The sequence below is a fragment of the Rhincodon typus genome, chromosome 23, assembly GCF_021869965.1.
Source record: "Rhincodon typus isolate 14 chromosome 23, sRhiTyp1.1, whole genome shotgun sequence".
NCBI lineage: Eukaryota > Metazoa > Chordata > Chondrichthyes > Orectolobiformes > Rhincodontidae > Rhincodon > Rhincodon typus.
This window is the reverse complement of record NC_063354.1, coordinates 6401040-6425192: the sequence shown is the minus strand read 5'-3', so window position 1 is coordinate 6425192 and position 24153 is coordinate 6401040. Positions and strand designations below refer to the sequence as shown.

Here is a 24153-nt window from a genome sequence, read left to right as displayed (position 1 = left end):
ATTCACTTTGTACAATTGTTTGCACAACAACACATCCAATTGCAGACATTTTAATTAAAGGTTTTGTTTATACCACATTTTAACCAGCACAGCATACCATTTTTAATGCCCATACTTGGACAACTGTAGGGGAAAAGCTTAAAACAGATCATTTAGATTCAATATGGTTGAAATTCTAAAGAAATAAGAATAGTGAAAAGCACAAATGGGTTGAATTATGTAGAAGACCACCTATGGGGCAGTGCTATTCTTTTCAAAAAGACAGATTACATGAGAGTAAGGAGATCTTCAAAGCAAAAGTACGTAAATGTGACTGTTCCATTTTCATGCCATGTTAAACAGCTGCCAGTTTTCTTCAATAATCCTGGAGTAGTAGTCATAGAGTCACACAAGACAGAAACAGACCCTTCGGTCCAACTCGTCCATGCTGACCAAATTATTTCATATTCAAAACTATCTTGTTAACTATGGACAGACAGACCTCAGATTCAACGTAGCAGGAAGAAGATTGCCATTATTCTTCACTTACCGAGTAGGTCTCTCCCACTGCGTTGTTCGTGTGATGTGGTTTAGATACTGTATTCGACCCGAGGCAGTTCTTCGTTCTTCCCAGCTAGTCAACCGAAACAAAGAATAGTAAGTGGCATCTCCTGGAAACAGGGATAGGAATGTATCCAAAACCAATAAAGGAAACAATTCAATACTAAGAAATGGTTATCAAAAAATACATTCCAAAATTTGATTACAAATTCATTAGTTATCAGAATGTAGCCTGGTCAGGTGGAGTGACCATAAACCATTTGTCATAAAAAAAAATTTCTTAAGTAAGATATATGTAGATTCAAACTTCATTGCAAGGCAAATGCATAACCTATACTCACTGGTGCAAAACTGAAGGGGAGTTGCATGTTTAGAGGCTTTTGTGGATTGAACATTAAAATATAGATTGTCTCTGCGAGTTTAGTGAATGTGAAATGCCAAATGTAACTATTCATAGAATAAGGAAATATCCTACTCTAACAAAACAGATTATTCGGCTGCAAAAACAAGCAGCACCAAGTCTCAGTGCTACGGACAAAATTTAAACTAATATTTTTATTAATTTGTAGCTCAAAATGACTTAAATCCACCTCCCTTCATTATTATAACCTCACACCAGAGACACTAATAGTGCTTGTTCAGGTTTGTAACTTATCGGGATAAGTGTCAAGAATACAGGAAGGGTCACCGGACCCGAAACGTTAACTCTGTTGTTACCTTCACAGATGCTGCCAGACCTGCTGAGCTTTTCCAGCAATTTCTGTTTTGTGTCAAGAATAGAGTTTGGTAAACAGCAAGGAGCACAAAATACGAAAAACAAATCCAGTGACTAAGCAGGAGGTAGGACCGAGTTGCCTTCAAAGGTATTTCCAAAGTGCAAAAAGTCAACTTGAACCATACTTAATCAAGTAATATTAAAGTTTTGGCTACAGGGGGACTTGTAAATTGGAAAATTTTAGAAGCAATCTGAAACTTAGTAAAGCCGAAGATCTATACGCAAGCCAAATCGTATAAATTAATTTGTGATTTGTATACGGAGGTGAAATAATTAGAAGTTATTTGATTCATAAACCGAGTGAGATGATAAGACCCCTTCTTTAAAGGAGTAAACTCTAGCTAAGGACTTGTGCTTTTTTTCTAAACATGTAGGAAGCTGTTTAATATTAAAAGAAATCGTGAAAATAAAATATTCCCACACTGGTAAGTTCTACGGAGCCTCAGTTTCCTACACTTCCTATGTTCAACCTGAAATAACTCCATAGAGGCTGGTATCCCATCATCAAGTCACCCTTTATTTACACATGGAAAGTCCTTGGCACTGATCAAGCTCCTTCAGTGCCAGCTCTGCACGAACAGAAGCTCTAACGCTCCTATTCTAAACTATCAGCCAGATTAACAGCACCAATCAGGGAACTCATTCTATGAGGTCCACCTGGCTGACCTCACTACAATTGCTACAGAACTATGAAGATGACACATTGGTCTGAGCAGGCAGGATCTCCTTAGAGTCTACCTGCTTCATGTCATTAGCAGCAGCTTCTTTTCAAACAACTACAAGCCATTAGTACTTAGTTTTTGATTAAATCCAAGGAAAACAATTTGTAAACTTGCATTTGTCCTTAAAACAATTAGGGCACATCTTGTGAAGTACTTAGCATTCAGAGAATCCAATTTCATAGTCATGTCTTCTTTACTTTTAGAACATAGAACATTACAGCGCAGTACAGGCCCTTCGGCCCTCGATGTTGCGCCGACCTGTGAAACCAATCTGAAGCCCATCTAACCTAAACTATTCCATTATCATCCATATGTTTATCCAATGACCATTTAAATGCCCTTAAAGTGGGCGAGTCTACTATTTTTGCAGGCAGGGCATTCCACGCCCTTACTACTCTGAGTAAAGAACCTACCTCTGACATCTGTCCTATATCTATCACCCCTCAATTTAAAGCTATGTCCCCTCGTGCTAGCCATCACCATCCGAGGAAAAAGGCTCCCACTGTCCACCCTATCTAATCCTCTGATGATCTTGTATGTCTCTATCAAGTCACCTCTTAACCTTCTTCTCTCTAACGAAAACAGCCTCAAGACCCTCAGCCTTTCCTCATAAGACCTTCCCTCCATACCAGGCAACATCCTGGTAAATCTCCTCTGCACCCTTTCCAATGCTTCCACATCCTTCCTATAATGCGGTGACCAGAACTGTACGCAATACTCCAAGTGCGGCCGCACCAGAGTTTTGTACAGCTGCAACATGACCTCATGGCTCCGAAACTCAATCCCTCTACCAATAAAACCTAACATACTGCACGCCTTCTTAACAACCCTATCAACCTGGGTGGCAACTTTCAGTGATCTATGCACATGGTTTAGTTATGCACATTCACATAGATTTCAATTTCCAAATTTATTCAATTCAAATTTCAGGGCATGCTATTTAAACTCACTTGACCTATACACGTATCAGTTTCTGTCAATCCTATTAGTTTTTTTTCATGTCTTTCTAGTTTCTGAATAAATTCAGCAGCAATCCATTACTGATTCAGGGTATCAAATCAAGAAAAAAATAAATGAGCATGTTAATTGTATTTTGCAATAAGTGCCATCCAAATCTTCATTATATTCATTACTACATGTGTCAACAACATCTCTCAGTGATATTAAATGATGATCAGAAACAATACACAAATTCTAATTATATTAACAAGTCACCAATGTGGGTATGTTGATTTCCAACTAGAAATCTACCTGCAATTTTATTCAATTAGGCATAGGTTAAGGATCAATGCTGCTTCTGGATAAATTTAGCTTTCAAAGCAAGTCAACCAAAACATTACTGAAGCATAAAAATCAGATGAAAAAGTTAACACCAGCTCCTGTGGTTTATGTACCAGTTTTAAAGCCGAATACCATTGCTTATATTTTCTCAACACAAGAGCAGAACAACAAAACCATCTCTTCATTGTAGTTTGCAAACTGTACTTTTGTACCCTGACTTATTCAAAGCAAGGTACCTAGATAAAATAATTCAGAAAGAAATTTGGCTTATAAAATTAGGCAAGAGAACTATTACAGTAATAATGATAATTATATTTTGTTGAAGAGAAGGTGAACATGTTCCTGATGCAACAGAAATTGGAAAGGCTAGGATTTCCAGCATCCACAGTACGTTGCTATCACGCAATATTTTAAGTTGTTTCAATTTCTCAAATCAACCATATTACCACTAGTTCTTTCTTACCCATCTGGCAAATCATTATCAAACAAACGGCTGCAATCCACGACAGGACCTCCACTGCCTATCCGATCCCTAGACTGAAGGCTTACTGTTAAGACATAAATAAGAATTCAGTTCACTCAACACATCTCTATCAAATTTCCTTGTACTTAGAAACAGATATAAATTAAATAAAACACTAAATAAATAACATAGCTTTTTTTTTCCTCTTTTTCTACTTTTCCTGTGTCAAATGTCATTCTTCAACCAAGAACAACACAAAGAGGAAAAGACCTTGCAGTCATCTTGAACTGGTTGTGTCAATCAACTAGATTATTGTAATCTAGTAATGTCTTGACTTGGTGTTATATCCCTCGATTTCCTGATCTAACAAAAATCTTGCAATTCTTGCAAGTTTCAACTGATCCAAGATCCAAAGATTTTGGGTACAATGATCAAAATTCTAACGATCCTTTGTGTTAAAAGTGTTCTCGATCTTGCTTGCCTTCTAAATGGCCTAGCTCTAATTGTATAATTATGTCTCCTTGTACTGCAACTTCCTGGTAAATACCCTGCCTTCACCTTCTGTAATAATTTTAATTGTTGAAATGTATTCAAGTCTGATTTGCCTTCAAATTATTTCCTGCAGATGAAAATACATGTTTCGATTGTCTATTCGATGATTCATTTCACCAAATGAGATTAAAAGATCACTCTCCTGCAATCTTGCACACAAATTTCAATCACGTGATCCAACATCATAAAACAGTGCGAAGTGCAACAAAAGAAGTGAGTATCTGATTTTACATCAATGTTAAAAATATTCCAATAATTGTTTTTATACTTCAGAACAAAAATGTTTATACGTACCTACTATCTGTCCCCTTACAGTATCATTGTCATTAGGGCTTAGTTTGCATAGATCCAGTCTCTGGTCTGTGAAAAATGGAAATATTTTATGTTTCTTCTTAAAAGTATTTGCAGTTTAAGGAATTTCAGACCCTAAAATAAGCTTTTGCCAAAGTAAACAATACACATTATGGGTTGTTAATAGTATGATGATATTTAACACATTAGAGGTTAGTATGTTGAACAGGAGAAATGGGAGCAGGAGTAGAATGCACTACGCTTTGGGCCTGCACCAACTTCAATATCACAGCTGATTTTCCACTTCAAATCCATTTTCTTGTACTCTCTCATATCATTGATTAAGAACATCTATTATCCATTGTGTGAATACACAATAACAGCCCTCTGGAACTGAGCATTCTAACACTTCATAATTTTTTGAATTAAAAAAAAGTTTAATTTCAATCATGAACAGCCAAACTGTTATTCAGAGGCTGAAACTCCTAGTTCTGGACTTCGCTAGCAGGAAAAACATCCTCCCCAACATTTGCCCTAGCAAAACCCTTTAAAACTTTATCTGCTTCATCACTCATTTTTTTAAGTCCACTCAACCTGTTTCAGTACTGGAAAAGCACTGACAACTAACGGGAAATGTGGAAAAATTGCCCAGAGGCATCCTGTACACGAAAAGCAGGACAAATCCAGCCCAACCAATTACTGGCCTATCAGTTTGTCTAAATTATCAGCAAAGTCATGGAAAGGAACATCAACTGTGCGATCAAGCTGCACTTCCTTTACAACAACCTCATCACTGATGCCCAGCCTGGGGTCTGCCAGGGTCACACAGCTCCTAATCTCATGTCAGCATTGACTCAAACGTAGACAAAAGTGCTGAATTCCAAAGCAGAAATGACAGGGACTGCCCTTGAGGTTGAGGTTGCATCTGATCAAGTGTAGGAATCCTAGCGTAAGTAGCATCAATGGGTGTCAGGGCGAAAATTCTTCATTTGTTGGAGTCATACCTAGCACATAGGAAATTGGTTGTGGTTGTTGGAGACCAGTCATCTGAGCCCCAGGAATCTCTGCAGGGATATCTCATGGTAGTGGCTGACAGCCAACCATTTTCAGTTGCTTCATCAATAACCATCATGATATCAGAAGTGGGGATGTTTTCTGATGATTGCACAATGTTTTGCATCATTTATGACTCCTCAGATACTGAAACAGCCATTGTCTCATTGCAGCAATACCTGGACAATGTCCAAGTTTGAACAGACAGATGGTAAGTAACATTCATGCCAGATAAGTGGCGGGCAATGTCCATATCCAACAAGATAGTATGTTCTTATTATTGTGCAGGGTAAGGCTTGTAGGTATAGGGAATGCCAGATGAAGTTGAGGCTCTGGTCAAGAAAATGAAGGGGGTATATGGCAGGTGTAGACAGCTAGGTTCATGTGAATCCCTCGAGGACTTTAAGGGAAGTAGGAGTATACTCAAAAGGGAAATCAGGAGGGCAAAATGGGGACATGAGATAGCTTTGGCAAATAGGGTTAAGGAGAGTCCAAAGAGATTCTACAAATACATTAAGGGTAAAAGAATAACTAGGGAGAGAATAAGGCCCCTTAAAGATCAACTAGGCCATATACACGTGGAAACACAGGAGACAGGCAAGATACTAAATGAGTATTTTGCATCAGTACTTACTGTGAAGAATATGGAAACGAGAGAACTTGGATAAATTAACAGAGATATCCATATTACAGAGGTGGTGGTGCTAGAAGCCTTAAAATGCACAATGGTGCATAAATCTCTGTGACATGAGCAGGTGTATCCCAGAACTTTGTGAGAAGCTAGGGAAGTGATTGCTGGGCCCCTTGCTGAGATATTTGTATCATCAATGCCACAGGTAAGGTGCCATTATTTCAGGGAACTACAGGCCAGTGAGCCTCATGTCAGTGGTCAGTAAGTTATTGGAGAGGAGTCTGAGGGACAGGATTTACCTATATTTGGAAAGGCAAGGGTTGATTAGGGACAATCAGCATTTGCTTTGTGCCTGGGAAACTGTGTCACAATAACTTAATTGAGGTGTTTGAAGAAATGGCAAAGAAGATTGATGAAGGCAGAGCGATGGAAATGGTCTATAGGGACTTCAGCAAAGTGTTCAACAAAATCCGCATGGTAGGCTGATTAGCAAGGTTAGATCACATGGAATCCAGTGAGAGCTAGCCATTTGGATACAAAATTGGCTTGAAGGTAGGAGACAGAAGGTGGTGGTGGAGGGTTGTTTTTCGGACTGAAGGCCTGTGACCAATGGTGTGCTGTTGGATTGGTGTTCGGTCTACTGCTTTTTGTCATTGTAAATTATTTGAATGTGAACATAGAAGGGATGGCTACTAAGTTTGCAGATGACACCAAAATTGGTGGTGTTGTGGACAGTGAAGAAGATTATCTCAGAATACAACGGGACCTTGATCAGATGGGCCGATGGACCGTGGAATGGCAGATGGAGTTCAATTTAGGTAAATGTGAGGTATTGTATTTTGGAAAGGCATTCAAGGGCAGGACTTGTACACTTAATTGTAAGGTCCTGGCGAGTGTTGCTGAACAAAGAGACCTTGGGCATACAGGTTCACAGTTCCTTGAAAGTGGAGTCAGACAGGGTTGTGAATGTGGTGTTTGGTACACTTGCCTTTATTGGTCAGTGCATCGAGTATAAGAGTTGGGATGTCATGTTGCGGCTGTACAGGACATTAGGTCACAGAGAATTAAAAAATCATGAGGGGCATGGGGTGAATCATGAGGTGAATAGCCAAGGTCTTTTTCCCAGGATGGGAGGAGTCCAAAAGTAGAGGGTACAGGTTTAAGGTGAGAGGGGAAACATTTAAAAGAGACCTAAGGGGCAACTTTTTAATGCAGAGAGTGGTGTGTGTATGGAATAAGCTGCTAGAGGAAGTGGTGGAGGCTGGTACAATTACAACATTTAAAAGGCATCTGGATGGGTAAATGAACAGGAAGGATTTAGAGGGATATGGGCCAAATGTTGGCAAGTAGGACCAGATTAATTTAAGATATCTGGTCGGCATGGATGAGTTGGACCAAAGGGTCTATTTATGTGCTGTATAGCTCTATGTTTCTGTAAGAAAGGACCTAATCATTGCCCCCACTATCAATATGTTGTGGGGGGTTATCATTGACCAGAAACTGAACTGGACTGGTCATATAACTGTTGTGGTTACAAGAGCGAGTCTCAGGCTATGATTCCTATTGTGAGGGACTCACTGCTTGACTCCCCAAAGCCTGTTACCACATGCACAAAGCACAATTCAGGAGTGTGATGGAATATTTCCCATCTGCCTGGATGACTGCAGCTCTAACAACACTCAAGAAGCGTGAAACCAACTTCAAAGCAGTCCAATTGACTGTCTGTGGATGTGGTGCCAGTCACTCCCTTCACCACTGATGCTCAGTAGCAGTAGTGTATGCCATCTATAAGATGCACTGCAGAACACCAAGGTTCCTTAGACAGCAGCTTCCAAGCCAACAACCACTACCATGTTAGAACAACAAAGGCAGCAGGGAACACTATCACCTGCAAGTTCCCCCTCAAGCTACTCACTGCCCTGACTTGGAAATATATTGCCATCCTTCAGTGTCATTGGGTCAATTAGCTGCAAGATGGTGGCAGGGTAAATCGTTCCATTCGGAGCTCCACTCTGCTCGCCACTTCCCTTTCCTTTTCTCTTCTTCTTCTCCCTCCTCTCTGCAGTAATTCTATCCCCCACCAACCCCCTGCCCTTTTAACTACCTACCCAAGGAGTTGGGAATGATTCGGACCACGACTGGGAATCACAAGGTGGGAGCTGAACACGCAAGCCATGTCCTGCAGTGATGGTGGATCGAGCGTGAGCCAGAGCAACGGCAGCAGATCAAGAGTGCGCCGGGTTGGCAGAGAGCGCGGGCCGGGGAGGCAGCAGCAGTGGGCGGCGAGAGCGAGCCGGGGAGGCAGCAGCAGTGGGCGGCGAGAGCGAGCCAGGGAGGCAGCAGTGAGAGTGGGCTTTTCGCATGGCAGCAGCGGCCTGCTGGGTGTCCTAGCGATTGGAGCGGCGCCTGCACCATTGTGGAGATGGGACTTGGGACTCTGAGATCTGGACTTTTTTTTTTCTTGCCTACTGTTGGCTCTGTTAAAATCTTTTAATTCTGCTTTTTGTAGCCAAGTGGGTGCCAGTGAATGGTGACTTTGTCTACTTTTCACTGTACTTATGCATTCCTATACTTACTACATGTGACAAATTTTCTTTCTAATCTTTCTAATAAAATCCTGGAACTCTCTCCCTAACAGCATTGTGGATCTATCTGCAGCAAATGGACTGCAGCAGTTCAAGAAGGCAGCTCACAACCATTTTCTCAAGGTTAACTGGTGTGGGTAATAAATACTGGTACTGTGATACCACATCCCACGAATCAATAATGGTAACGTCACCTCTCATGAGAGGTCATTCCTCTGGTGATGGGGAAAGTCAAGAAGTAGAATCTTCATGGTAACCTCAGCCGGTGAGGGAAACGAAGCCATTTGTTGGCATCACTCTGCTTCACAAACCAGTTGTCCAGCCAACTGAACTAAACTGGCTCCCAATGAATGAGCAATAGTGAACAAGAACTGGTAGGCATCGCAACTGCTCGAACACCAGACTGCACCTGATAACCCTGTTACATAGAATAAATATAGTTTGGTTTAAAATTCAATATACCGCATTAAATGAATACAGGTCATTTATTTTCCTCAGATAAGATCTCAGTGCTTCCTTGTGGTATCTGGCCTCGAACGCTTGCCTACACAAATAAATTTTCCTTTACCAAGTGTTTTATATTATCGCTAAATTATATTAAACATCTCAGTTAAAGGGAAATCTATACATTCGAGCCATCATACTTGATGAAGAATGAGAAGGCTTTGGAGGAAGGTTCAGAAAGATTTACCAGAATGGTTTGATGGCTGAGGAATTAAGTCATGTTGATAGACTGGAGAAGTTGAAATTATCCTTCTTAGAGCAAAGGCTGCTAACAGGAGATTTGGTGAAGATGTTTGGAACCATAAAGAGTTTACTTGAAGTACAAAACAGAGTGGTTGTTTCCACTGGGTTAAGGTTCAGTAACCAGAGGACTCACTTCTGAAGTCGTTGGTAAAAGAGCCAGAAGGAATATGAGGAAAAATTGAATTATCCAATGATGGGTTGGGATTTTAAATATGCTAATAGGATGTTAGATACAAATTCAGCAGAAGCTTTCCAAAAAGGCACTGGATACATACTTGAAGGAGAACAAAAAATCTATAATGTACAGAAAGAGCAGAGAAATGGGACAAACACAATGGACCAAATAGCCATCTTCTGTGCTATATCATTCTATGATCTTATCAAACACACAGTGAGTCCATTGGCATTAGTTTAATCTTTGGGCAAACTCATTTTAAGTTGAGATAACGCAGTGTGGAGTTGATGTTTTGGGTCGGGACCCTTCTTCAGAAATGGGGCTTCTCATTCTTCTGAAGAAGGGTCCTGACCCGAAACGTCAACTTTGCTGCTCCTCTGATGCTGTCTGGCCTACTGTGCTCCTTCAGTTCCACTCGGTGTTATCTTGGACTCCAGCATCAGCAGTTCTTACTATCTCATTTTAAGTTGAACCAGGCCAGAATAGCACCACAGAGAGCAAAGTAAAAATGGAATTTCATTGGAACCTACATATGAAGACATGTTTTCTGCAATAGCAAATAGGGAAATGGAAAAATTAAAGAGAAACAAATGACTTAACTTTCTGACAGTAGGTGTCAGTATGCTTCATTAACTTGATCTTACTACTGTTGAAAGTTAAAAACAAAAAAAACCCTGACATTTATAGATATCTTCTAATCAATCTATTCAGAGATATTATTACATACCTCTGTAGCAGATGAGACATGAACCTGGATCTCTTGTCTCAGAGGTAGGATCATTACCACTGTGCCACAACAGCCTTGCCATTTATATACTGGTTTTCACAATCTCATGACATTGTTGACGAACAATGATACATTTTTGAATGTGTAGTATATGGTTATTATTTGGGAACTTGAAAATGGAGGAAAAGCAGATTTCAGTTTTCACTTCACTGTGAAGGTGACTTGCTTCTTAAACAAGGGTCAGGAAATTATTTTGAGAAATGAACTAAAGAAGTATTTCCAATAAAGGCATGTGACAGACTAAATTACTGTCAGCTACCTGAGAACTCAATTGCTGAATGTTTACAAAGTTGAGTTTTATGATTTGCAGAAACAAATGATAAAGGGCCATGAATAGGTTGAGTTCTGAAGAAAAGTTATCCAAGCAGGAAGGGTATTTTCTGGCTGCCAGAGTGGGAAATAAATCTACTTCAGCAGTCCAAAGAGAAGATAGGATCACTTTAAGAGCAATAACGGAATAGGGGTTAAGTGACTATAAAGCACAATGCCAGGAAACGGGTTGAATCTTTCTTCTTGCCATTCATATTGTTAAGATCCTTCTCAATTGTCATATAGATATCTATCTATAGCTTTGTTACTTTTTTTGTACGTAGTTAACCTGTGTATTTTTGATAAAAGAAGTTTTACAGTAAATATGTTCATAGGAAATAGGAGTAGGATCCAGCTGTTTGACTCTTCAAGCCAGCCCTGCCATTCAGCAAGATTATGGTTGATCTGCCTCAGGCCTCAACTTCTCTTTCACGCCATCTGATCAGAGCTTCAATTCCTTGATATTTCAAAAATTTACCTCCTCTTAAATACTTTGTGATCTAGCTTCTACAACTGTCTACAGTACAGAATTCCAGAAAGTCACTACTGTCTGCCAGGAGCAATTCCTTCACATCTCGGTTTTATGACTTCCTCGACTTACACTGTAGCTAGGTCCCCTAGTTTGAGAGTACCCCTGCGCCAATGGACGCATCTTCCTAATATCTACTCTGTCAAATGTTCTCAGAATCTTATGTTTCAATGAGATCAGTCCTCGTTCTTCCAAACTCATTCTTCTAATCACTAATGAATAAAAGCATAACCTGATTAGTTGTTACTGATAAGTCAACACCCTTATCCCAAGAATCAGCCTAGTAAATTTCTTTTTAACTGCCTCCAATGTCAGTGCGTGCTTTCTTAAATCTGGATACTAAGCCTGTACACTGCACTCCATGTGCAGCCTTACCAACAGCCTGCATAATTGTAATAAGACCTCCCTATATTTAAACTCCAACCCCCTAGCAATAAAGGTCAATTGTCCATTTGTCTTCCTAATTGGTTGCTGCACCTACATGCTACCTTTTTTGCGTTTCATGTTCAAGAACACTTAGATCCCTATGTGCTGCATTTTCTGGAGTCTCTTTTCACTTAAATCATAGGCTGCCATTTGTTTCTTCCTGCCAAAGTGCATGCCATCACATTTACATACATTAAACTCTATCTTCCAGTTTTTGCCCACTCATTCAAACTATGTCCCCTTGTAGATTCCTTAGGGCCTCCCACTTATTTTTGTATCAACAACAAATCTGGATACACTACTTCCTGTCTCCTCCTTCAAGTCATTAACAGAGAGCAAATAATCAAGACTCTGGGACTGATCCTTGAGGCATTGTACTAGATATGTCTTTCCAATCTGAATAAGACCTCCAGACTCTGTCTTCTGTCCTAACCTTAATGCATACTAATACATTAATCCCAATAGCATGAGCTATCTTGTGCAAAAAAAAATCTGGGATTAAGGGTCTAATAATGACCATTAGTAAACCCATTTGGGTCATGAATGTCTTTACCTAGTCTGGTCTACACGTAACTCCAACCCCATAGCAATGTAATTGACTCTTAACTGCCCTCTGAAATGGCCTAGCAAGCCAGTTAGTTGCAACACCCACTAAAAAGAAAAAATGAATAAAAATGGTCCATTTGGCATCAATCTAGACATCGGAAACAACAATGGCCAAAAAAAAAAATCACCATTCCTTTAGTGTCATTGGTTCAAAAACCTGGAATTCCCTCCCTAACAGCATTGTGGGTTTACTTACAGTACAGGCTGCAGCAGTTCAAGAAGGCAACTCACTACCACCTTCTCAAGGACAACTAGGGATGGGCTATAAATGCTGACCCAGCCAGCAACGCCCACGTACCTTTCAAGTAGCACCTGAGCGAATGGCTTCTAAAAATCAAACACACTATACTGGTTCTCCATATCAATTTTGCTGGTTATATCTTCAAAGGGACTCTGGCAAATACTGCATATGATTTCTCTTCACAAAATTTATTTGATTACATTAAGCTTTTTTGAATATCCTGTTAGTTCTTCCTTAATAATGGACTCTATCATTTTCCCACCAAATGTGGATGACTACCAAGGTAACCAAAAATGCAAAACAAAAATTTTGATCAAGTTAGTTTTCACTCAGAGACCTGATTTATTGAGTATTACCATTAACAGAGATCATAACAGTAGTTACCATTTTAGTGCAGGTGGTGAGGCAGGAAGTTTATACACGGTCAGGTCCCACAAACAGCAACATAATAATGGTTAGATAATCTGTAATGATTTAGAGATCAACACTGCCCTTCTTCAAAAGGACTGCCTTCAAAATAATGACATGAGATCTCTTACCTCCACCTACCATCAATCAGCCACTTGCTCCATACTACATAGGAATGGTAACCAAGAATTTGTGCTTCACCACCATGAACTCACAACTCACTGATTTGGAATGAGGTGTTCCTCAGTAAGGCATTACTGAGGCTTTATTTTTGGAATTAATTATTAAGCATTCTTTATTCTCCAAGCACTTACAACTTCATGCAATAACTTTAGTTTTCATTGCAGGCGCATAACTATAATTAAATATACTTATATGCTTTCACAAACTATAATAGGAAATCTTGAGTGAATCTTCTGGTGAATGGAATCAATGTTGCAATATGTTAAGAAGGAAACTTAATAGGCAGGGCAAAGGGAGATAACATAGACAAAATGGACAAAATAGACAAAACGGACAAAATATCTGGCAGCATGGTACCGGAATAAATTGGTGCAACATTGTGCAAAAATAATGAGGTGGATCTCATTGGCCGCCATATAATTGCAGGAAGGAAAGGTACAAGCAAAAGTAACAGAAAGGACCAACCGTCATCTCCCCAGCACACCACAAGACGACTTTCACATTTTCCAGCCAGTAGTTCAGAGCATGGCTTTTGCATAAGGGGTACCACATTAATTGCAAAACTGCACCTGCAGCTTAAAATTAAAATCAACCTTTTAATAACTCAAGAACTACAGCAATGTCTCTACTTAAGGAAGCTGATGGGGGTGCTGGTTCCCCAAGGGAGTGCAGTCAGGGCCACATTTGTAGCAACAGAAGCAGCTCAGCTGTGCAGGAGTTGAGGAAGAAGAAAGGAAGAGCAACAGATATACAGTGATTGGGAATTCATTATTTAGGAGGGATAGAGAGATGTTTCAGTGGCAACAGAGGTGGCACCAGGATGGAATGTTGTCTCCTGGTATCAAGGTTAAGGATGTCACAGCACCTGCAAGACATTTTCTTGCAAGGGTGAATAGCCAGAGGTCAAGTTCCATGTGGATACCAATGACATGGTAGTAAGTGGAATATGGTCCTGGAATCAAAATTTAGGGAGTGAGGCAGAAAATTAGCAGGCAAGACCTCAAATGTAGTAATGTCTGGATTACTCCCAGCGCTACATGCAAGACAGCATAGAAAGATAAAATAGATTACTGCAATGCTAGAAAGATGGTGCAAGAGGAAGGACTTTAGATTCCTAGAACACTGAGAGAAGATGGAAGATCTAGGAAGACAGCAACTGTGCAAACTGGATGGGTTCTACCTGAACGGAACTAGGACTGAGGTCCACGAGGGGTGTTTTGCTAGTGCTGTAGGAAGGGCCTTAAAATAACTTGGAAAAGATGTGGAAACCAGATAATATTTTACAAGAATACCATAGTTCACAAAATACTTGGACAGACTGATTGCACTAGCATACAGAACACTGAATGAATACATGAAGTTGGAGAATGTGAGAAAGTAATGAAGTCAAAATCAATGTTACTGTGCACATAAAAGAATGCATGGAGTATAGGAAGGGGAATTCAATAAGATCATAACATCATCCTATTCAGTACCCTGATCCTGCTTTTGTCCTGAACCCGAAAGATATCTTTAGCCACAATATCCATATCTTTCTCCTTCTTGAAAATATTCAATGTTTTGACCCTTGGTTCTGGGTTCCACAGTCATCCTTCCTGCATTTACCCAGTCTAGTCCTGTTAGAATCTTTCACTATGAAGGTCATCATACCATTTTCCTTCTTCCCGCATGTTTACTTTCAGTGGCTGGTGTACAAGGACATCCAGGTCTCGCTGCACCTCCCATCTCCCAATCTACCTCCATTCAGATAATAATCGCCTTCCTGCTTTTGCTACTAAAATGGACAATCTCACATTTATCCACATTATACTTCACCTGCCATGCATTTGCTCACTCACACAACTTGTCCAAATCACACCGAAGCATCTCTGTATCTTCCCCACAGCTCACCATCCCATGCAACTTTGTGTCATCTGCTAACTTGGAGATATTACATTTAGTTCCCTCATCTAAATCATTAATATATGGTGAATAGCTGGGATCCAAGCATTGATCCCTGTGGTACCCACGGGTCATTGCCTGCCACTCAGAAAACGATCCATTTATTTCTACTCCGTTTCCTGTCTGTGAAGCAGTTCACTATCCATGCCTGTACACTACCCACAATCCTGTGTGCTTCATTTTTACATGCTAATCTCTTTTAGGGGATCTTATCGAATATGTTCTGAACGTCCAATTAGACCACATCCATTGAATCCCCCGATCAACTTTATAAGTTACATTATCAAAAAGTTCCAATAGATTTCTCAAGCATGACATCCCCTCTCTAAACACTGATTCTATCCAATTCTGTCACTGTTTTCCAAGTGCTATTGTGGTAATAACAGAAACGTGACTCAAGAAAGCGTTCACAAAAGGAAAGGGAGGGATTAGCAGTATTAGTTTAAGTAGAGCATTGTAATGCTAGAAAAAGAGAACATTTCAGAGGCTTCAAAGACAGAATCAATTTGGCTAGATCTAAGGAACATGGCTAGGTGTAGTCAACAAACCACCAATGGTTGAAGGATGTAGAGGAATAAATCTGTAGGGAAAATCGCAGTGAGAAAACAACATTATAGAATAGTTTTAATGTAGAAATTGAATTCCAAACATAGACTGTTATTCTGGTAATTTAAGGGGCTGAGAGGAGTATGGAGTCATACAACACAGAAACAGACCCTTCAGTCCAACTTATCCATGCTGACCAAGTTTCCCAAACTAAACTAGTCCCATTTGCCTGCATTTGGCCCATATCTCTCTAAACTTTGCCTATTCATGTACCTGTCCAAACGTCTTTTAAATGTTGTAACTATACCGGCATTTACCACTTCCTCTGGCAATACTTTCCACATACAAACCACCCTGTGTGCTTTCCTATATTGCGTTCAAGAGAATTTCCTACAGCCATACATAATTAGTGCAACAAGAAGGGATGCAATGTTTAACTTGGTTCTTGAGATAAGATTAACCGAGCTGATCAAATACACATGGATTCGGTGGTGGGGCGGGGGGAATCATTTTGGAGATAGGGATCATTGTATTGTAAGCTTTAGGATGATGGTGGTGAAGGACAATAGTCAGCCCAAAGTAAGAAAAATCAACTTGTGGTGAGCTAACTTCTTTGGGGCAAGAATGGAGCTGGACAGGATAGACTGGAATAAAAGATTAGTGGAAAAAACTGTAACCGAGCAGTGGGCTCAGGGAGGAGAGCAGATAGTTTAAAGAGGAGATAGTTTGGGTACGTTAAGCTATATTCACTAAAAGGGAAAGATACAGCAAACAAATCCAGAGGTTCCTGGATGATCAAGGAGGTATAAATTAAGATAAAGGTGTACTTATGACAAATATCAGACAGAAAATACGCTTGACAACCAAGAGGAAGTCAGAAGGTTTAGACAGGAGGTGAAAAGGCACATTAGAGAAGCAATGAGGAATTATAAGAAAAGACTGGCAGCCAACATAAATGAGGAATCCCAAAGTCTTCCACAGGCATATAAATAGTAAAAAAGGAGTGGCAAAAGGAGAAGTGGGCTGAAAAAGGGAATTATACATGGATGCGGTGGGCATGGCTGAGTTATTAAATTAACATTTCACATCTGTCTTCATTAAGGAGGTAGATGTTACCCAGGCCATGGTGATAAAGATGGAAACTGTCACTGGAAAGGTTCACTACTTAAGGAAGTAGTGTTGGATAGACTACTAGTACTTAAATTAACATGATTTTGGAGCTGAAAGAGATGCAATGATACTGAAGGGAGTAGAGTGGAAACTGCAGATATCCATAATCTTGCAGTCTCTCCTACACTTGGGAGATGCTGGAGAACTGAAGAACTGCAAACATCACATTCTTGTTCAAAAAAAGTTGTGGGACAAGCCCAGCAATTGCAGAGCAGCCAGTTTAACTTCAGTATTAGGGTGGCTTCTAAAACAATCATTTGCAACCATAATATAGTCAAATGGAAAAAGGTGGATTGATTAGGAAGAACCAATACCGACTTTGAAACAGGAAACCACATTTAAACCTGCCCCTTTTTGGAGAGAAATAACAGAAAGGTTTAAAGATGTGGTGAACATGGACTTCCAGAAGGAACTTGATAGAGTGCCACAGAAAGGACAGAGTGAGAATAACATAGCTCATGGAATAAAAGTGACAGGAGCAACATGGATACAAACTAGCTGGATGATAATAAATAGACAATGGATATTTCTTAGGCTAGAGGAAGGTTTGTAGTAGAGTTCCTTGGGGGTCTGTTTGAAACCTTGCTTTCAAAATGTGGATGATACAACACTTGGAAGAATTCTAAACAATGAGATGTACAGTGTAGAACTTCAGAAGGTCATAGACAAGTTGGTGGAGTGGGCGGATAAGTGGCTGAAGTCTTATGTAGAGAAGTGTAAGGTAATGCCTTTCGGCAGGAAAATCATGAACAGATAATTTAATAGATTTCTAAAGGAGATACAGGAGCACAGGAAATTGTCTGCATTTGTGCAGAGATCACTGAAGGTGGAAAGAGCAATTAATATAGCATATATTACCCAGGATTTTATTAATACAAAGGAGGTGATCCTTAACTTACATACAGCACTTACTAGGTCTCAGCTACAATATTGTGTACAGTTTTGGTGGAGAGAACCAGAAAGAAATTTCAAAGAGCAGTTCCAGTGGTGAGAAATTTCAGTTGTTAGGTTTGATTGGAGAAATTGGATCTGCTCTTCTTGGAAAGACAATGATGAAGAGGAGACCTAATACTTTCAAAATTATGAGGGGGGGGGGTAAATAAAGGAGATAGGAAGAAACTGCTCCCACTCTCAAGAGGATCAACAGCAAGATGGCAGAGATATAAAATGGTCTACAGGAAAAGAAAATGCCAGATGAGAAAATATGTTTACATGCAAGTGGTTCTTGTATGGAATACACTGCCTGGAAGAGCGGTGAAGGGAGTTTCAATCAAGGCATTCAAGAGGGCACTGATAATAGAGAGCCAGTCAGACTTGATGAGCTAAATGGCCTCCTTCTCCACCACTTGGATGGAGAGTGAGTGCAGAAACATGGTGTTATCGAGTATGGAAACCCATTCGCAAGTTAACCTTTAGGAACCTTTAAGAAGTAGATGAAGAAGAGGAGTAAAACATCATAGATTAATCAATGAAACTACACTCAGTTTTGATATTTAACATTATGAATAAGTAAATCTCCTTGAGTTTTACTAAGCTACAGGGCTTTGACATAGAGGCAAAAGCTTCTGGGAACTGACGTCAACCTGCCAAATGTTCCTCCCTTTGGGGAGGTTGCTAGATATAATTTGATACTACTAGAGAACTGTAACAGCTGATAATTTGACTGGAAAGAAATCAATGTATTTCCTTCCATGCATTCTCACTGGACACACTGGACATCAGTACTCAAATAATATACTTATCTTCATATTTCAACTGGATGAAGCAAATTTAAGCCAGTGAACAATCCAAAGTGCCACAGAAACAAATAATTCACATTATTCATGTCTCTCAAAAATCAATGTTTCGCAAGGGTGAAATCCAGATTAACATATGTGCAAATACACAAGCGGACAATCATTTTGCTATTGCTTTTCAGAATGGTTATGGCTTTCCAAAATAATTAAGATTGGATTAAAATTTGAAAGGTAAGTCATTAATGACAAACTTAATAAAGATCTAAATCACTATCAGATTTGTTCTTGTTCTTTAAATTGTTTATACTCACAACCAGTATCTTTAAGGCGATTGATGGCATTGGAAAGGAGTCGCACGCAACCAAGGAAGCCTGCGCCCTGTTTCTTGTGAATTTTCTTGTGATTCCAAACACTGATTGTTATAGAATCTGATCTCCCAATATATCTGGAAACAATAAAAAGGTATTAAAATTATATATTAATAATAGAAGCAATTTAAAATCCAAAAGAACTGTGGATGTTGTAGATCAGAGACAGAAACAGAGTGTGTTGGAAAAGCTCAGTGGGTCTGCCGACATCTGTGGAGAGAAATCAGAGTGATGTTTTGGGTCAAGTGACCCTTTCTCAGAACTCAGAATAAAAGCAATTAGTTTGCTTTTCTTTTGAAGTCAATTTTGATTAAAATAAAGGCAAAAATACTGTAGATGCTAGAGATCGTTAACAAAAACAAAAAGTCCTGGAGGACCTCAGGAGGTCTCCCAACATCTGCGGAAAGAGAAACAGAAAGAATCTTTTGAGTCCAGTATGACTCTTCTCACTACTACTTCTCGCTTCGACCCCTTGTCCTCAATTATTTGTTTTTGTATGCTATATACCATCCAAGAGAGTAGACAGATTACACTACACAAGCTCTCTATAGGAATAGGGATCTAGCAACAGAATATTCTGCTCTGTTCAGACAAACAATGAAATCGCAGCTGACCTGCATCCACATTTTGTTCACCAGTGTTGGCTCCATAATCCCTTAATATCATCAAGGGATAAATCTGGCCGAAGTTTAACATTAGAGTAGTAGCCGTTGCTTTCTCAGAAAATGTGTTTCATATTTCTACAATATTTTGCACAAACAGGTGTTCCCTAATTTCTCTTCTGAAAAGGCTGGTTCTGATTTTAAGGTAATGACCTCTAGTTCTAGACTCCCTAGCAGTTGAAAAAAAGTCTATCTACATAACACTACCATTCTAAATCCTTAAACCTCAATCAAATCACTCCCGCATAATCTTCTACATTCCAGCAAACACAGCCTTAATTTTTGTGACTCTCCACATTACTGAATTCTTGGGGCCCTAATAAAACTCTGGCAAATCTGATCTGCATCCTTCTCTCAACAGTACATCTTAACCACAGTATAGTACACAAAACTGCATATAGTACTCTGGATGAGGTTCAACTAAAACTTGTCTGTATTTCTGTAGCATCAATGCTGACAAGCACTGTAGATGTTATCACTCCCAACAATGTGCAATTTTGTTACCAATTTCTCCATCTCTCTTTTGCTGTGGTATACAGTTACCCAATGCCCAAAAAGTCATTCTTTCTGGAGGCATGTCAATGCTGGTTATTTAATAACAGGCAGAATCACAGCCAAATCTGATTCTGCCCAATCTTCAGCTGACAATGAAATGTGTAGTAACTGAAACAATGTCCCTGCATTGCAAACAAAAACACAAGTTCTGATGGTCTTTTGCAATGTGGAGAGGAAAATCAATGTCAAGTTATCTGAAATCAACTAACTATAGACCAGCAATCAAATCTGACTTCATAGTCTCATTACTTACATGCTACTTTACAAACCAAGCTATTGGGGGAAATCCATTTTGTTCCCTTTTATTATTTTGTAATTTACCTGATACATTGTCTAATACCACTTCATAGAACTGCTTCAAGAATCAACATCACTATCAAGAAAAGATTAAACTATTTAGATGTAACCAATATACATGGCAGCATGAAATGATTTTAACTGTACGCCTTTACCACAATTACTTTTAATAGGAAGTCTCAAACCTAGTTAACAGTGCACAGCTGCTGTGATTCTGAACAAGTCTCAAAATAACGTAAAAATAATTTTCCCCACTCAAGGTATTAGTCACTGCTCCACAAGAACCTGAAGTATATTTTTGCTTTTAAAAGGATGGTAACAGGAATAGGTATAACCATGGCAGGAGAGTGTTTATACAGTAGATTGTTTGGCTTATTGTTTCAACTCTTTCGAAGGGTTAGTCCTGTTTCCAGTCCTTTCCCTTCAGCCCTGTGAAGTATTTACTTCCCTTTATATATAAATTAGACTTACAGGCAAATATGTACAAGATAACAAACTTCAGCACACTCTAAGCTAATTTTGGTATAAGGGTTGGTCCATCTTGGTAGATTAATAAATAAAGTCAGAGCATTTTAGAACAATTATTTAAATCCCAAATTGGAATTGCAACTTTCCATAACATTTGGCATTACAGGCAGTTCTCCTATAACGCGAGAGTTGCTTTCTTGCATGACCTCGTGCGATAGAAAATAGTAATCTAAAATCATGTTATCGGGAAATCGCTATACCTGTAGAGCGGGAAGTTCGTGTTATCCAAACAGTGTCCACTATTCATCAATCGCCTTACAGCCAATTAGCACCAATGAAACATGCATTATAGCAGAACTATCTGTATCTGGAATTCATACAACTTGCAGGTGTAAGTACACAAAGTTGACATTTAACACAAAAAGAATTCTTCCTTCAGGACAATGAGGAGTTTCAGTCATAATTATGGACATTATATGGACAGTTAAAAATATTTTAGACATCAAAGTGTGGCTTCGTCAGGTTGTTTTTGTACAAGAACAATACCAAAAGCTTACAACTAAAAGATCACATCAATGCAATGACGGGCTTGGGTGTGTGCGCGCACACGTGCGTGTGTGTGTGAATGACAGCATGAGAGAGAGAAAGACAGCAGTATCCTCTGGAGAAGCACTGAATCACAACACAAGCAACTTCGCTTTTAACTGTGCATCTACATACAAGTTCCTCTTAGTTTCAAAGGAGCAACATTACCAAACACAGGCTGCTTCATCATTATTGCTACCGCAAAATGTGAACCAACATATACTAAAATGGTTTATTCAATAAAGCTTATTTGCATGTATTATGTGAAAATTAGAGATAAATCAGAGATAGCAGGAACTGCAGATGCTGGAGAATCTGAGACAACAAGGTGTAGAGCTGGATGAACACAGCAGGCCAAGCAGCATCAGAGGGGCAGGAAGGCTGACGTTTCGGGCCGAGACCCTTCTTCAGAAATGGGGGAGGGGAAATAAATAGGGAGAGGGGGGAGGCGGATAGAAGATGGACAGACGAGAAGATAGGTGGAGAGGAGACAGACAGATCAAAGAGGCGGGGATGGAGCCAGTTGAGGTGAGCGTAGGTGGGGAGGTAGGGAGGAGATAGGTCAGTCCAGGGAGGACGGACAGGTCAAGGGGGCGGGATGAGGTTAGTAGGTAGGAGATGGGGGTGGGGCTTGAGGTGGGAGGAGGGAATAGGTGGGAGGAAGAACAGGTTAGGGAGGCGGGGACGAGCTGGGCTGGTTTTGGGATGCAGTAGGGGGAGGGGAGATTTTGAAGCTTGTGAAGTCCACATTGATACCATTGGGCTGCATGGTTCCCAAGCGGAATATGAGTTGCTGTTCCTGCAACCTTCGGGTAGCATCGTTGGGGCACTGCAGGAGGCCCAGGATGGACATGTCGTCTGAGGAATGGGAGGGGGAGTTGAAATGGTTCGCGACTGGGAGGTGCAGTTGTTTATTGCGAACCAAGCGTAGGTGTTCTGCAAAGCGGTCCCCAAGCCTCCACTTGGTTTCTCCAATGTAGAGGAGGCCACAACGGGAACAGCGGATGCAGTATACCACATTAGCAGATGTGCAGGTGAACATCCGCTTGATGTGGAAAGTCTTGGGGCCTGGGATGGGGGTGAGAGGGGAGGTGTAGGGGTAGGTGTAGCACTTCCTGCGGTTGCAGGGAAAAGTGCCAGGCGTGGTGGGGCTGGACGGGAGTGTGGAGCGGACAAGGGAGACCCAGAGAGAGCGGTCCCTCTGGAAAGCAGATAAGGGTGGGGAGGGAAAGATGTCTTTGGTGGTGGGGTCGGATTGCAGATGGCAGAGGATGATGCGTTGGATCCGGAGGTTGGTGGGGTGGTACGTGAGGATGAGGGGGATTCTGTTTTGGTTGTTATTGCGGGGAGAGGGTGTGAGGGATGAGTTGCGGGAGAGACGGTCGAGGGCGTTCTCGACCACTGAGAGGGGGGAAGTTACGGTCCTTGAAAAACGAGGACATCTGAGATGTACAGGAGTGGAATGCCTCATCTTGGGAGCAGATGCGGCGGAGGCAAAGGAATTGGGAATAGGTGATGGTATTTTTGCAGGAAGGTGGGTGGGAGGAGGTGTATTCTAGGTAGCTGTGGGAGTCGGTGGGCTTGAAATGGATATCGGTTTCTAGGTGGTTGCCAGAGATGGAGGCAGAGAGGTCCAGGAAGGAGAGAGAGGTATTGGAGATGGTCCAGGTGAACTTAAGGTTGGGGTGGAAGGTGTTGGTGAAGTGGATGAACTGTTCGAGCTCCTCGTGGGAGCACGAGGCGGCGCTGATACAGTCATCAATGTAACGGAGGAAGAGGTGGGGTTTAGGGCCAGTGTAGGTACGGAAGAGGGACTGTTCCACGTAACCTACAAAGAGGCAGGCATAGCTTGGGCCTATGCGGGTACCCGTGTGCACCCCATTTGTCTGTAGGAAGTGGGAGGAATTGAAAGAGAAGTTGTTGAGGGTGAGGACGAGTTCGGCCAAGCGGATGAGGGGGTCAGTCAAGGGGGACTGGTTGGGCCTGCGGGACAGGAAGAAGCGGAGGGCCTTTAGGCCATCTGTATGGGGAATGCAGGTGTACAGGGACTGGACGTCCATGGTAAAGACGAGGTGTTGGGGACCGGGGAATTGGTGGAGGTGGAGGGCATGGGTGGTGTCACGGACGTAGGTAGGGAGTTCCTGGACCAAGGGGGAGATGTCTTATACATTTACAGAAGCATCACAAGCAACCATGCTATTTTAAGGAAAAACAAACATAAAAATACAAGTTATCAATCTTTATGGAAACTCTTCCTCTAGAGACTCGACCATGATTGTTACACATTAATAGAAAAACCCTGAGTTAATTCCCTGTGGCACTCAAATTATTCATTGGGAACTCATTCACAGCAGAAAGTGAAGCTGAACATAGCACAAATTTCTCAGGTTTTGGAGTAGATCTGTAGCTCGGGTTGTGGGTGTTCAGGTTGGTTGGCTCGCCCAGCTGTTTTGTTGTCCCACAGACGTTTCGTCACCGTGCTGGGTAACATCCTCAGTGCAGCCTCTGATGAAGCATCGGT

General features: G+C 40.8%; 1 protein-coding gene across 1 annotated transcript in view; it reads right to left on the bottom strand.

Moving 5' to 3' along the window:
• Positions 1-21354, bottom strand: part of LOC125485896 (importin subunit alpha-1-like) — a 49145-nt gene extending 27791 nt beyond the window's left edge. Inside the window, exons 1-5 of the mRNA XM_048611084.1 lie at positions 21308-21354; positions 19009-19142; positions 4628-4693; positions 3782-3866; positions 530-613 (exon numbers count right to left, since the gene is read on the bottom strand). Of these exons, the coding sequence (XP_048467041.1) occupies positions 530-613; positions 3782-3866; positions 4628-4693; positions 19009-19142; positions 21308-21354 (416 nt within the window). The remainder of the gene's footprint in view (positions 1-529; positions 614-3781; positions 3867-4627; positions 4694-19008; positions 19143-21307) is intronic.
• Positions 21355-24153: the final 2799 nt, after the last annotated feature.